The following is a 13,457-nucleotide window of genomic DNA, read 5'->3' as shown; positions in this document are numbered from 1 at the left end:
AATATATAAAACTGAGGTACTTTGCTTAAAATGGCTGTAATTCCTAAATGGTAAATTCCATATTTTTGTGGAACCTGTTAAAATAAAGCTGAAAGTCTACACTTCGATCACATCTTGATTGTTTAATTTCAAATCCACTGTGGTGGTGTATAAAGGCAAAATCACAAAAACTCTGTCATTGTCCAAATACTTCCGGACCTGACTGTGTATATAAGGTTGCGATGGACTTTAACAGGAAACATGGCGAGCGCATCACACACAACACTGTTGCCCAACTGGGAGCCAAAGTTGGGAGAGACGACTCCGTGTGTTTACAAAGAAATGGCAATCATGCAGAGGACGTTTGGTAAATAAAGTTACATGTAGCTAAAAAGTGTTAATTTCCCCTATGTATGGAGACTTCTGGGACATCCTGTATTATACTGGGATTACATGTTTTATTTTAAACTGTCTAATTTGGCACACATCTGGTTTGTGATATTTGTTTTATTTATTTATTTTGGAAAGAGATTTCTTGAAGAAAAAAAAAAAAAGTAGCCGCTTGCGTAAATCAGGTTGATGTCTATGTAGAGTTTGAGTATTTATTTATTTATTTTTTTAGATAACCATCTAATGTAACATGCATCATTTAAAAAAACTCTCATCTTAAAGGACAGCAGTTTAAAAAAAACATGGCATTGGTGTTGAATAATACTCCCAGTTGCTGTAATGATAACAGAAAATAAAATTGGCATTGTGCCATTCTTAGCTCTTTTTGTCCTGAAATTAACATGCTGGAGAGGAAAGGAGGACAGAACTGCACAATGTCATTATTATTGAGCACTGCCTGTCTCCAAAGCAAAGTCTCATAGGGTTAAATAACGGCTCATATTAATTAATGCCACCGGTGTGAGTCCTGATGAATGGTGTTTATTTTTTTTTATTTGCTTTACATATTTCTGGAATCAGCTCAACACCCACATGCAAGTTAAGTACTGTAGCTCTTACATGCACCTGGTCCTGTCTGCTCTCTCTAATCAGAATCAGAAAGAGCTTTACTGCCAAGTGTGCTCTCTCACACACACACACGCACACACGCACACACGCACACACGCACACACGCACACACGCACACACGCACACACGCACACACGCACTTCCAATACATACAAAAAATATGACCGCAGTGCACATAAGAAGAATTTTTAAAAAATGTAGAGAAGACACAGTAAGCTTAAGGCAGAATAGATATGATACAGATGCTATGCACAGCTATGCGAGGTGTGATGCAATGTACAGAAGGTAGTGGTATGTACAGGTAACAAAGTACTGAAGGTAGGAGTATGTACAGGTAACAAAGTACAGAAGGTAGGGATATATACAGGTAACAAAGTACTGAAGGTAGGGATATATACAGGTAACAAAGTACTGAAGGTAGGGATATATACAGGTAACAAAGTACTGAAGGTAGGGGTATGTACAGGTAACAAAGTACTGAAGGCGGGGGTATATACAGGTAACAAAGTACTGAAGGCGGGGGTATATACAGGTAACAAAGTACTGAAGGCAGGGGTATATACAGGTAACAAAGTACTGAAGGTAGGGATATATACAGGTAACAAAGTACTGAAGGTAGGGATATATACAGGTAACAAAGTACTGAAGGTAGGGATATATACAGGTAACAAAGTACTGAAGGTAGGGATATATACAGGTAACAAAGTACTGAAGGTAGGGATATATACAGGTAACAAAGAACTGAAGGTAGGGGTATGTACAGGTAACAAAGTACAGATGGTAGGGGTATATACAGGTAACAAAGTACTGAAGGCGGGGGTATATACAGGTAACAAAGTACTGAAGGCGGGGGTATATACAGGTAACAAAGTACTGAAGGCGGGGGTATATACAGGTAACAAAGTACTGAAGGCAGGGGTATATACAGGTAACAAAGTACTGAAGGCGGGGGTATATACAGGTAACAAAGTACTGAAGGCGGGGGTATATACAGGTAACAAAGTACTGAAGGCAGGGGTATATACAGGTAACAAAGTACTGAAGGCGGGGGTATATACAGGTAACAAAGTACTGAAGGCGGGGGTATATACAGGTAACAAAGTACTGAAGGCGGGGGTATATACAGGTAACAAAGTACTGAAGGCGGGGGTATATACAGGTAACAAAGTACTGAAGGCAGGGGTATATACAGGTGTACTTAAATGCAAAAACATTGCAAGACACCGCTCAGGGAAAACATCAGAGCAACACTTACCATATAGAAATAGGACAGGCAACAGCCAATGGTCCAGAAGACTGATCCAGTCTTCACAGACTTCACCTGAAAGAGAGAAAGCCCAGCTTAAGTACAACTACACTGCTCTGATAGTTACTGATGCTGATATTGATCTAGGCTGATACTGTTATGTTTAACAGATTACTTTACCTAATAGTAAATGACATTTTTCTCCAGGGTAACAGCTATTAGTCAGACTACATGAATGCTTATTATTCATTAGAACACTTTAACCCTCAGTAGGATAATCCACACTCAGAGTGTAAATGGTGGACAATTCTCTCCTTCAGGAGCGCGAATACGTCCTTTTGATACAGAAGACATAATACTGAACAGACTGTATGAATTTCTTCTATCAGTGATGAGCTAATTGTGGCAGCCAAAATCATAAATATGATTAACTTTTGCAGTGCTAAACTGTAAAGGCGTACTGCACAGGGCTAAGAGACCAATTAGAGAAACAGAAAAGGCACTTATGCTTCAATGGGAATTCATTAAAATCCTAGCAGTAAAATCTTTTTCTTCTTCAAATTTTGGACCTGAATCTCCACATCATGGAGATGTCCTTTTCTTACAAAGGAACCATCAAGCATACGTTTATGAGAAGTGTATTTATCAAGTGATTTCTTCAAGCAATAATGTACTGACTGGAAATCAAGGAAGTGTATTTTGCCTGAGGGTCAAATATCTTCTCAGTTCTAAAAAGCAATAAATTGTCAATTAAAGACCAAAAGAATTTGCCTCTTGACAGACAGGAAGAACATCACACATGAAGGAGTGTGGAGTGATACTGGAAAGACTGCAGACAGCCTGAGTGTGTGAGAATGAGCAATGTTTGTTTTGTAGCTCACCCAAAGGTAATAAGTAAACTGCAGAGCAAAGATGGCGATGCCCTCGTTGTCGAAAGAACCTGCTACAGAGCGAGAGATATATCCGGGAACTATAGCGATGAAGCAGGCAGCCAGTAGCCCAGCTCCCTGATTCCACAACTCTCTCGTCAGCAGGAAGGTGGAGACAGCAGTCAGGCCACTGAAGATCGGAGCCAGGAACACACACACGTCACGGATGTGCACAGTCACATGGAGCAGGTTCAGCAGATAGTGGATTAGACCCGCCGTCACCATAAGACCTGGATACACCTGGGGAAATACACGTGGAGAATGAGCAATACATCATTAGCAACTCAAATCTTTTAACTTTTAAGCACTGAACATTTTAAGTGAACCACTGAACACTAGCAGAGTAAGCAAGACATTATGACAGTAATTTTTAGATTGATGACAAAATGTTATGATTAATAGATTAAAGGGGAAAGCATCCTCTTCTTGGCATGGTTTCTACATCCAGTGACCAGACTATCAATGCATACATGCCAGCTAGACAAAAAAAAAAAATCTCATAAAGATGAAAAAACTTGGCAAGACAACATTACAGTGTGGCCTTTTGGTGTGAAATCCCTAATGACTGTACTCTTATACATGCCACTAGTCTACAATCCTCTCGAAAAGAAAAGAAAAAAACTCCATGAGATATTTTTAATGCTTCCTTGGCAGCTTTCTTCACGTTTCTTTGAACTGAAACATTTGTTTAGGACAAATCTGTTTCTTATCACTACAAGTAGGCATTTTCAAAATTCTCCCACAGCTTAGCTTTCTGACCATGTTTCTCCACATTGTCTTCTGCAGACTCACTTCTCATGTATGGGCTCATGTGGTACATCACCTATGGTCACTGATTACAGTGAATAAACGTGGGGGTGATGGGGGTAGTGTTACTCTGTGCAAATGCTGCAGAATCGACACTGGATTTTTCTATTTTTTGTGGAGCCCTAGTACATTTAGGAGATAAAAGCTCAGTATTACAGGAAGCAGGGTTACCACCTGAAAGATGATCTAAGATTTGCTATACTTCCTACATGTTTAAACCAGAAATAGTGTTGGTAAAGCCGTACATACTAATGAACAAGGACAACTGGAGCACTGAACAGGAACGATGAAAAAGTGTAAAAGTGAGGAAGATGCAGTTTTATTGGTTTCTCCAGCCCTTCTTTTCTTCTCCATCAGCCCTCAGGGCCTGCTCTAAATGAGAGGCTGTATAGTTGCTGCTCTAAATGGCCACTGCTGCAGCTAGGGAGATCTGTCTCTTGCAAATCTCTACAGCTCTCGCACACAAAGCGGTCACGCTGTGAAAACACTCTCTGCAGAGTACTATCAAAGCCTGCCACAGCTTCATGCCCCTTTACCACGTTCTGCATGTAAACATTGTGACTAAGGGGGTGAAGGTCAGGTTAAAGTCAAAGATTTGGGCATCCTGAGAGAGATCTGAATAAGCCTAATGAACGAAAGAGAGCGATAGAGAGCACAAGAAAGAGAAAAAAATTAGCACCGGCTTAGTTGAGAATTTTAATTAGAGCATCCTTACCGTGCCTCCCACGATCCTGCCAAGTGGATACCATGCCCTCTCATCGAACCAGTTGAGAAATTCATAAAAGCCATTAGTACTGAGGTGATGAGTTGACCTGTAGTTGAACCTGTAGGTTGAGAAAACAGAGTAGGAAGAAAGAAGGGAGGTAGGAGGAGAAAAAAAACATGTCGTCATTGATATGACCGAGCCGGACTGTCAGAATAAATCTATTTATATAAACCGTAGACATGCAACTGCAAAGCCTCAGTTCATAACTGAGAACAATGCGAGGACAACATGCATTTGCATTTTCTGTAATTGGAAAACAGTAATCAGTATAGCGCATTTGCCAAGCTCTCTTTCCATCCATCTGTGATCAATTTGGACCGTATCCATGCAGAGCCTCAAAAGGAAGCTTTCAAAGAACTGAAATTACAAAGGGTCTGAAGAGAATAACAATGAACCATGTTGGAGAAACAGAGGATGAAAGAACATGATCCCAAAGTTTGGCCTCTCACCTTCAGAAATGAAGGCAAAGCTCTAAGCTTACGTTAGCCGACCTGCTTGATTATCTCGTTCAGCTTTCAAACAGCCACACACAAGAAAACAAGATTAACAGCAAAATCTAATACATCAAGTGATCCGTCATGGCTGTGCAAGAAAACCCTTAATGCCTTTAGCAAAAGCCTGAGCAAACGACCAGAATTAAAATTGCAACTTAAGTAGTATTACTAAGAATAAATAAGTAAATAAAAAAAACTATTCAACTCTACGCAAAATCCTAAAAACAGAACCATCTGCTGCTGTTCCCCCCCTTCACACACACCCAAGTGCTTGCATTTCACGTCTTTCCGCACTGAATAATCACGGAAAAAGTCTATTTACACCTTGTTAAGTGGATAGATTGTTCATAAGTGCCCCTTTTTGACCTTGACTCTACGCCACCTCCACATGTCAGCTACTCTCTAGCCACTTTGACTTGTGCAACTGCATTACAGAACCAAGTGGAGTGGAATCAGATTTGTACTGACAAGCTCAGATCAGCCTCCTCTGCTCTGAAGATTGGTTAAAGGGCTGCACGATTAATCTCATCGTTATGTGTGAGCATTGTATAAACTCATATTGCAATAATAATAACAGCATTTTATTTACATAGAGTAATATAGTTTATATTACATATTCTCTTAGTATATTACATTAGAGCCTATAAAACACTTAAAACCGTTCATGTTGATTAAAAAGCTAAATTGCTGCGGTAGTTAAAATGACTGTTTAAAAAACGGTGAAAAATAAACACAGATGGTATGCAATAGGAGCTTAATACCTCACTGAACATTATCAGTGATTTACAGCATGGAAGGTAAGTAGCATTCTTCTCTTCATTTTTTCTGCAGCTTTAATTTTTTTTCTGTCCCTAGTGGAGACACTAACGTTATGTGCACGTATGAAGGCAGACACTTATGTGACCGCCCATACATGCTCACAAACGCGCAGATGCAGAAGTATAAACCAGGATTTATATTCAGCCCTGTGCTTCCGTAATATTGTTTTCCCCTGCGGCTGAATCTCAAATGGCGTACATTATACAAGGTGTATAACATATTTTATATCCATGTTATTTCCTAGCTAATCCGAGCTTACATGTTGTGAATAGGAAGTCATTCGGGATTCAGCCTATATGCAATAAAAAAAATATAAATAAATAAATAAATAAAAGATGCCCTGATGATGACCTCTTGATTTTTTTTTATTCTGCACTTTGCAAATAGTAATTTTGTTGTTTGCTTTAAGGAGAGACACACATCAGTAGAAAAAGAGACAGAATCTGAAAATGAGTGTCATTTTATGTCATTATCACATCCAGGCTGACACATTAATATACTTTTTCATAATATTCGACACCTTCATTACATATCAAGGTTTTTGTCAATACTGTGTAGCCCTAATGTGTAGTCATTAAAGAGGTGTCTGCATTTAGGCCTCCACTGAGAGTATTTTGACTTTTTATAATGACAAAGGAAGCAGGTCTGGTACATCAGTGATGCAGTGGATAAAGAAAATGCCATTAGATGAAGTCAAGGCCAACAAAATTCTAAGCTAAGTGCATCAGCCAGTTTGTGTAATTCGAAATGCTAGAGATAAAAGAGGAAATTACTGAGATGCCTAAATGAGTTTGTCTCCTCAAATGCTATTCCGTCTGTACAAGTTCCCTTTTTTGGCTTGTTTATTTATTTCAGTGTCATGGCTGATTTTTCTCCCCTTGTAGACAATGCATCATCTATAATAACGCAATAAGCCATGAGAGAGCGTGAGCGGAGTGCCTAAAACCCCTTGACCTGTAATAACATCACTGTAAGGCACGCCCTCGAGTGGCCTATTGCTGTTATAAAACAGCAATAAAAACAATATGATAAAATCCTTCATTAATAAATAATTGAATTTATTACTGTAGTCTGTTAACAGTAAGCTTTGGCTGCTAAGCAACATAACAGGCAACGATTTGGCTGCTCTATGTATACAACAGTGGCTTACGTGTACTAGTTTTATGGTTTAAAACTTGGCACATTAATACAGAATTCAGTTATTGTGATGCGGTCACAGACGTGCGTATATCGAGGATTTTACAACTGCCTCGAACGTGCCTCAGCCAATAAGATTTTAGAACTGAACCTATCCGTTTCATAATTACTGTTTAGAAGAAATTTAGTCAGCTAAATATTGATGTAAGCAATCACAATTTGCTTGATCATGCTACTGTAGAACAATAAAAATGCAAACAATCCATCACAATACTATGAGAAGATTTACAAAAGCAGTTAGGGTGTTTCATTTATCACGACTCATCTATAATGTGATAAATGTCATCTTGTGATCCTGCATGGCTTAATCTGTCCCTGGCCACATCAAACTCCTTATAAAGTCACTTTCACAGCCTGCAGAGAAAGTCAGGCAGACGTATGAAAAAAATGAAAGGTGTAAAGTAGATGAATAAGATGGAGCTGAGGTGGAGGAGTGAGTTGCACGCTTCTCTCTTTAGGTCGAATACCGGTTCTGCTAAAACAAAAAATCAGATAAGTACGTTTTGACGAAATGGTGGTTTTGCTGTCGTCATGGTAACTGAATGACTGAGGAACTTTTTCCTGTACAGCCGGCCATCAGATTAATGACTACCCATCAGATAACACAATCCTTTCAGACGAGAAAATGGCAGTATTCGGGTGGTGATCTGACAGCCCAATGCCTTCTAAGAGGTCCGTGAGTGGGAGTAGCAGGAGGACTGTTTATCATAAACACTCAATGCGTGCGTACACACACACACACACACACACACACACACACACACACACACACACACACACACAAACACACACACAAAGCATCCCAGCTTTCTGGCTAACATGGCTGCTTCATTCTAGTTCACAGACACTTCACTTGCAATCCCCTATTAATAGAAGTAGCGAGTTGGAATTTTCTTCTTTAACCTCTCTGCCAGACGATCCATTCAGTGCTTCTTCCATCCCTTAACTCGGCTTACGTTTTTATAAAACTCAATTTCACACTGGACGGGTATACATGAGGCCCTGAAAAGGGCCAATTCGGCTGGAGAAGAGTTTATTAATGCAGAGCGCGGAAGGGATGGAGGCAGAGTTGTGTGCTAAATTAAGGATGGACCTCTGGCACAAAAGTCTGCTCTAACCTCTTTTAGAGAATCGCTGAATTTCAGTGGCCACGGAAAAAGGAACATACTGCTTTTGAACCACCACTGAGCAAGATCTGAGGTAATGGAAGAAATTTGCGGATTCACTAAAGGTAATATTGTCTCTGAAGGTTACAGACAGAAAATTCAATTATCTGGTCAATTATCCAGATAAAAGTAACTCGTGGTAAATTTAACAAGATATCTTCTGATTACCTTCTCATATCTGATAGCTACAGAACAGACAGGAAGTAGACAAGTCCAATGAGACAGAGGTGCAAAACCCAAGTCCCAAAGATAGCTTAGCAGAGGTGCACAAATGATAGATTCATCAGCTATCACACTGGGCTGTTGAGAGCTCCAGTGTACCTGCCTCGTGTTTTGGTTTCCGTGAACCTAATTAACTAGGCTGGAAGGAAAGAAAGAAACTGATTGAGTCATAGTTCTTACCCTCTCCTGATAATGTGCCGGATGTAAAAGATCATGTGGGCTCCCTCGACAAAAATCTAAAATATCGGTTGCGAGCTGTTATTTTCTTTCATCACATAAGATGTAAAAGTCTGGGTACTCTCAGTGTGTTACCTCTCAGCTAGGAGGTGATGTGTTAGCAGGAGAGTTTTCTGACAGCTTTGTGCTGCAGTTTTTATTTTGCTTGGTTTTGTCAGTGTTTCCACATTACCTGCACGCTCTTGATTCTGTTATCCATTCACACTACTTCAGATAAAATCATAAATAAAATCAATGGAGGACTGTGTATCAAGGAACATTGCGCCAAAATGAAGCACATTATGCAAATGCTGTAAATGTGTTATGCAAACAGTTTACTTTCTCCGTTTGTTGTAAGAGAAGAAGAAGAAAAAAAAAACTTGCTGACAGCTATATTACCAGCCTACCAAACCTATTTATCTGCCAGGTGACTACAAATAAAAACAAGTAGCCCAGACACAACCTGCTTGTCCTGAGGGAAGAAATTTATTCATCCTGCTTTGGCATTTCACATTCCTTCTGTCTTATTAAACTCAGAAGCACAAGTGAGATGTGTCTGTTTAAATTCAGTGGCCTTTATAAGGCTACCTACTTTTACCAAGGGCTCAGATTTAACCAATATTTAACCACGGTAGTCTCATCTACATAGCAAGAAAAAATGATCAACCATTATTAAACTGACAAACGCAGAAAATGTGCAATCCACTAGAAAAGCCAAGAACTAAATCCAGTCCAAGTCTCGGCTGAATGAAGCAGAACTCATCACTCTAATAAATCTTCACTCTCGAGACTCAAGTCCCTTTCCTTAGTGCAGAAATAATATTTTTCTATAAGTGTCGAACCAATTATGACTACTTCTTTACTTTTTTTTTTTTTTTTTTTAAAAACAAGATACTGACTGACTCTTACGGAAGATTATATTTTAGCATGAAGCAGAGCTAATTCAGAAAATGACTGCAAAGGCATATAGTCACACTTCATTCATCAGCACTTTAACAGGAACTAGAGCATGTCAAGAGATAATACTCTGGTGGGTTTTTTTTTTTTGTTTTTTTTTTAACGAGCATAGAAAGCTGGAAAGGTTAGCATGAAAAGCTTCATTACTTTTTCCCATCTAGATGGCCAATAAAATGTGGTTCTGCTATTTGCCTTATGGACACATTTGATTTAATGTGTTCTTTGGCTGCAGAAATTGCATTAGTTTCTTAGGTGCTGTGTCTAGCAAACAGCTCCATATGCACACATGCAGCCAAGTTAGCTCGTAATCATTGCAGTGACAAAAAACCGTTGATACGCTGTGAAGTACATCACAACTAACTGTTTTAATCCTCTAAAGCAATTACTGCACTTGACTTAATGCATAGAGGGAGCACTTACTGCTGGAGTGTGAAGTGTTGTGTTTGGATTGTCTGTGGTGAAAATGCTGTGTAAACACTATGAGCAGAACATTTTTTAAAAAAGGCCAATGTGTATTATAAGAGTTACACACAGAATGGACAAAACATGCAATGAAATCTGAAAAACCAAATACAATCTTAAGAATGAACAATTCTTAAGAATGAAAAGCAATCTTTGATCAGTTGGTCATGATACGAACAGTCTGCTGATTCCTGAGGACAGGACAAAATGATATTTCTAACGATTTTATGTGAGTGAGTAAAGTTTATGGAAAAACTAAGCAAAATATGCATTAATAATTTATGACACTAAATTGAATAACATATTACAAGACATTTTCATGTTATACAACTGTGTCTTTTTAATTCCGATAATACTTTTATTATCTGATCAGAAGAGTGTCACCAAGTACTCTACAAGTATTCAGACCCCTTCACATTTCCACATCTCATCTATAACAAATCAAGGTGGGAAAACATGAAGGGGGAATATCTTTCAAACCTGAAGACAAGATAACATACCGTACTCGTCATGAACATGGGAAACTCATCATTTCAAACCAGCATTGATTAAGGCTTTTAATAAAACACCTTTAATCTCCATCCCTGAAGGGAGAAAAGTAATCAGTGCTGTTATGCCTCATGTCCTTGGTGTTAATTTCCTAGAAAGCCACCATAAAATAAGTGATTAGTTTTGAGAAACAATCTGAACAGATCTCCAGATGGGTACAAAAGAGCCTGTCCTTTGGCAAGAGCGCGTCAATATAAAGAATGATTTTAAACCGTCTTCATTGGCAGAAGGAAGAAAATGTGCTTTGAATGCAGAGGACTGATACCAAGTAAACACACTGTAATTAAACACGCTTGAATTCTCAACACACAAAAAAAGACATCAGTGACTTATAATGTGTCAACCAGAGTAAACAGAGAGCAGGGCTTATCTAAATGAGGGAAAGTGTGCAGGATAAAAGATTCCACAAATTCCAGTAAAGCTATTTGCAGACTTGCTTCAAAACTTTCAATAAACGAGGCTTGAGAGAGAAGTTTTAGATCTGACTTTTAGCATCACGAGGCCCATAAAAATAAACATTTGTTTGAAGAAAAAAAAAAAAAACCTTGGTTATGTATGCTGTGAAGCATGTCATGTATAATTAAACCAGTTTTGATTCCTTTATAGCTGCAGAGTGGTAAATTATTTACTTAGTATAAATATTAAAGCTATTCTAAGCTGATCAAAAGACTGTCCAGTATCATAACTATTTTGAGGCTCTTGTAGCTCATTTAGTTTGCTATGACTTTATAGAGCTACAAGACTGGGTTCTACAGTGCAAGTGTTTTGCTTACATTTACTCTTACTCCTTTTATTATTTTTTTTTTGAAGAATAGAATTTGGACTTTAGTAGCACACACGCACGACTAGATTTCGATCGGTGCAGCCTGTCACTCTGATTTGATTTACAAAAGTCTATGCTGATTAAAAATCTTTTCAGCCAGCAGGCAGCTCTCTGCTCCACCTGTTTCTCTCTGCTTCACTGAAAAATGTCAGAATCTGCAGCTCAGCTTAGTTCTTTCATATAGCAGGTGTCTCAGGCATGGTATCTATAGTTACAGCAATCATCAGTACAGCTAGGGATTGGCCACAGGCTATGTATCCAAAAATGCTTTACTACAAACTTAACATTTTGCCACAATTTTATATTACAGCAAAATATAAAACCTATGTATGGAAGTGATGCAATTCAGAAACTTAATTCAGAGTAAATGGGCTACTTGCACAAACATTTCCACTGTATAACCAAAACGGCACTTTTGCTTCCGGCTCGTCCACTATAATGACAAATGGCGCTATTTTACACCCGATATCTGCAGGAGCTCACGAAAATGAACGCCAACTTTCATCAGAAATGTAAGAACACTTGCAAAGCTCCTTTTAGTAAGCTGGAGAAAGGCGTCACACTGTATGCTTCGTCATATATAAACTACTATGAAGGTAAGAAAATAACTATTAATAGAAACAAACTCACAAGCTAGCGTTAGCCCAACACTATGACCTTACTGTAAGACTGAAAAAAACAAACGTTAGACGATCCTATCTTGCTGCACTGACGAATGTGAACAATGCTACCAGAAATGCAAGAACTGCGCTATGAAAACAGAAATAAGTCACAGTCCGGGGTGCAAGAAGCCCGTTGATAGATTGATAAATCAGCGAAACCTGCAACGTGGGTAACCAGGTAGTTAATTACCTCATAGCTTTGTTTACGGATCTGTATTTAAATAGAAATATTCACATTCCTGCTAGCCAGCGTTGTTACAATGATGAATCAAACCATATGATCTTTATTATGTTTATAGCAGCAAAGTTTGCTGGCCAGTGTTGGCCAAAGCAGACACGCTATTCAAATCCTGATGTTACATCATGACCTCAAATGGTTTGAACATTTCAAATCTGACCCTGCTTTCATGCCAGCAGGTAAGTTACATGACAAAGTCATGCACTTTTAGTGAAGGCTGGCGATTCACAGTGGCAGTAGGCAAATCGACAGTAGGCAAAGCAGCCATTAATGACACAAAGTAGGCAGGGCATGCAAAATAAAGTTTTGTGTTCTTCGACTTCATGCAAAAAGAAGCAAAGCAATATGTCTAGTACCAATGGGGGGAAAAAAGACGGCAGCAATGACTAAAAAAAAAAAAAAAAAAAAAAAAAAGATTTTATCAATCACTACATACTCCAGTGAAATTTAGGTAAAATGGTAATGAGAGGATCCACTCCTCTTACACAGATGTACCTCCATATGTACACTGTATCACATAATAGTTCAGACATAAAAGAAGTGTTTACTGCAACAAATACTGAACTGTCTTTAAAGATTCACCCGTCTAACTGAACAAAACCCAGTCTCCAATCAATGGAAAAAGAAAAAAAATCTTTCCATTTCACTACACAACAACACTGTACTGTGGAAAAGGCTGTGATACTCAGGAGACTCCTTCATAATGAACTTAAATAGAACACACACACACACACACACACACACACACACGACCAAAACACATGAGATTAAAAACAACCTTCAACATCATTATGATCTAAGCCCAATGTTAATTAAACTATAAGACATTTAAAACAGCCGCCAATGGAGATGAGGTCTTAATTCTAAGAAGTATCTTAATGTGATCCATTATGAAGGCCTTGTCTAAG

The 13,457-nt window shown here is 38.6% G+C and overlaps 1 protein-coding gene across 1 annotated transcript in view; it reads right to left on the bottom strand.

Moving 5' to 3' along the window:
• The window catches only part of stt3b (STT3 oligosaccharyltransferase complex catalytic subunit B), a 33,335-nt gene that overhangs the window by 13,463 nt on the left and 6,415 nt on the right, over positions 1 to 13,457 (bottom strand). The window contains exons 2-4 of the mRNA XM_026914058.3: positions 4,694 to 4,802; positions 3,124 to 3,411; positions 2,252 to 2,317 (exon numbers count right to left, since the gene is read on the bottom strand). Of these exons, the coding sequence (XP_026769859.1) occupies positions 2,252 to 2,317; positions 3,124 to 3,411; positions 4,694 to 4,802 (463 nt within the window). The remainder of the gene's footprint in view (positions 1 to 2,251; positions 2,318 to 3,123; positions 3,412 to 4,693; positions 4,803 to 13,457) is intronic.

Source organism: Pangasianodon hypophthalmus, chromosome 1 (genome assembly GCF_027358585.1).
Source record: "Pangasianodon hypophthalmus isolate fPanHyp1 chromosome 1, fPanHyp1.pri, whole genome shotgun sequence".
NCBI lineage: Eukaryota > Metazoa > Chordata > Actinopteri > Siluriformes > Pangasiidae > Pangasianodon > Pangasianodon hypophthalmus.
The sequence above is the reverse complement of the archived record's forward strand: the minus strand, read 5'-3'. Positions and strand labels throughout refer to the sequence as shown.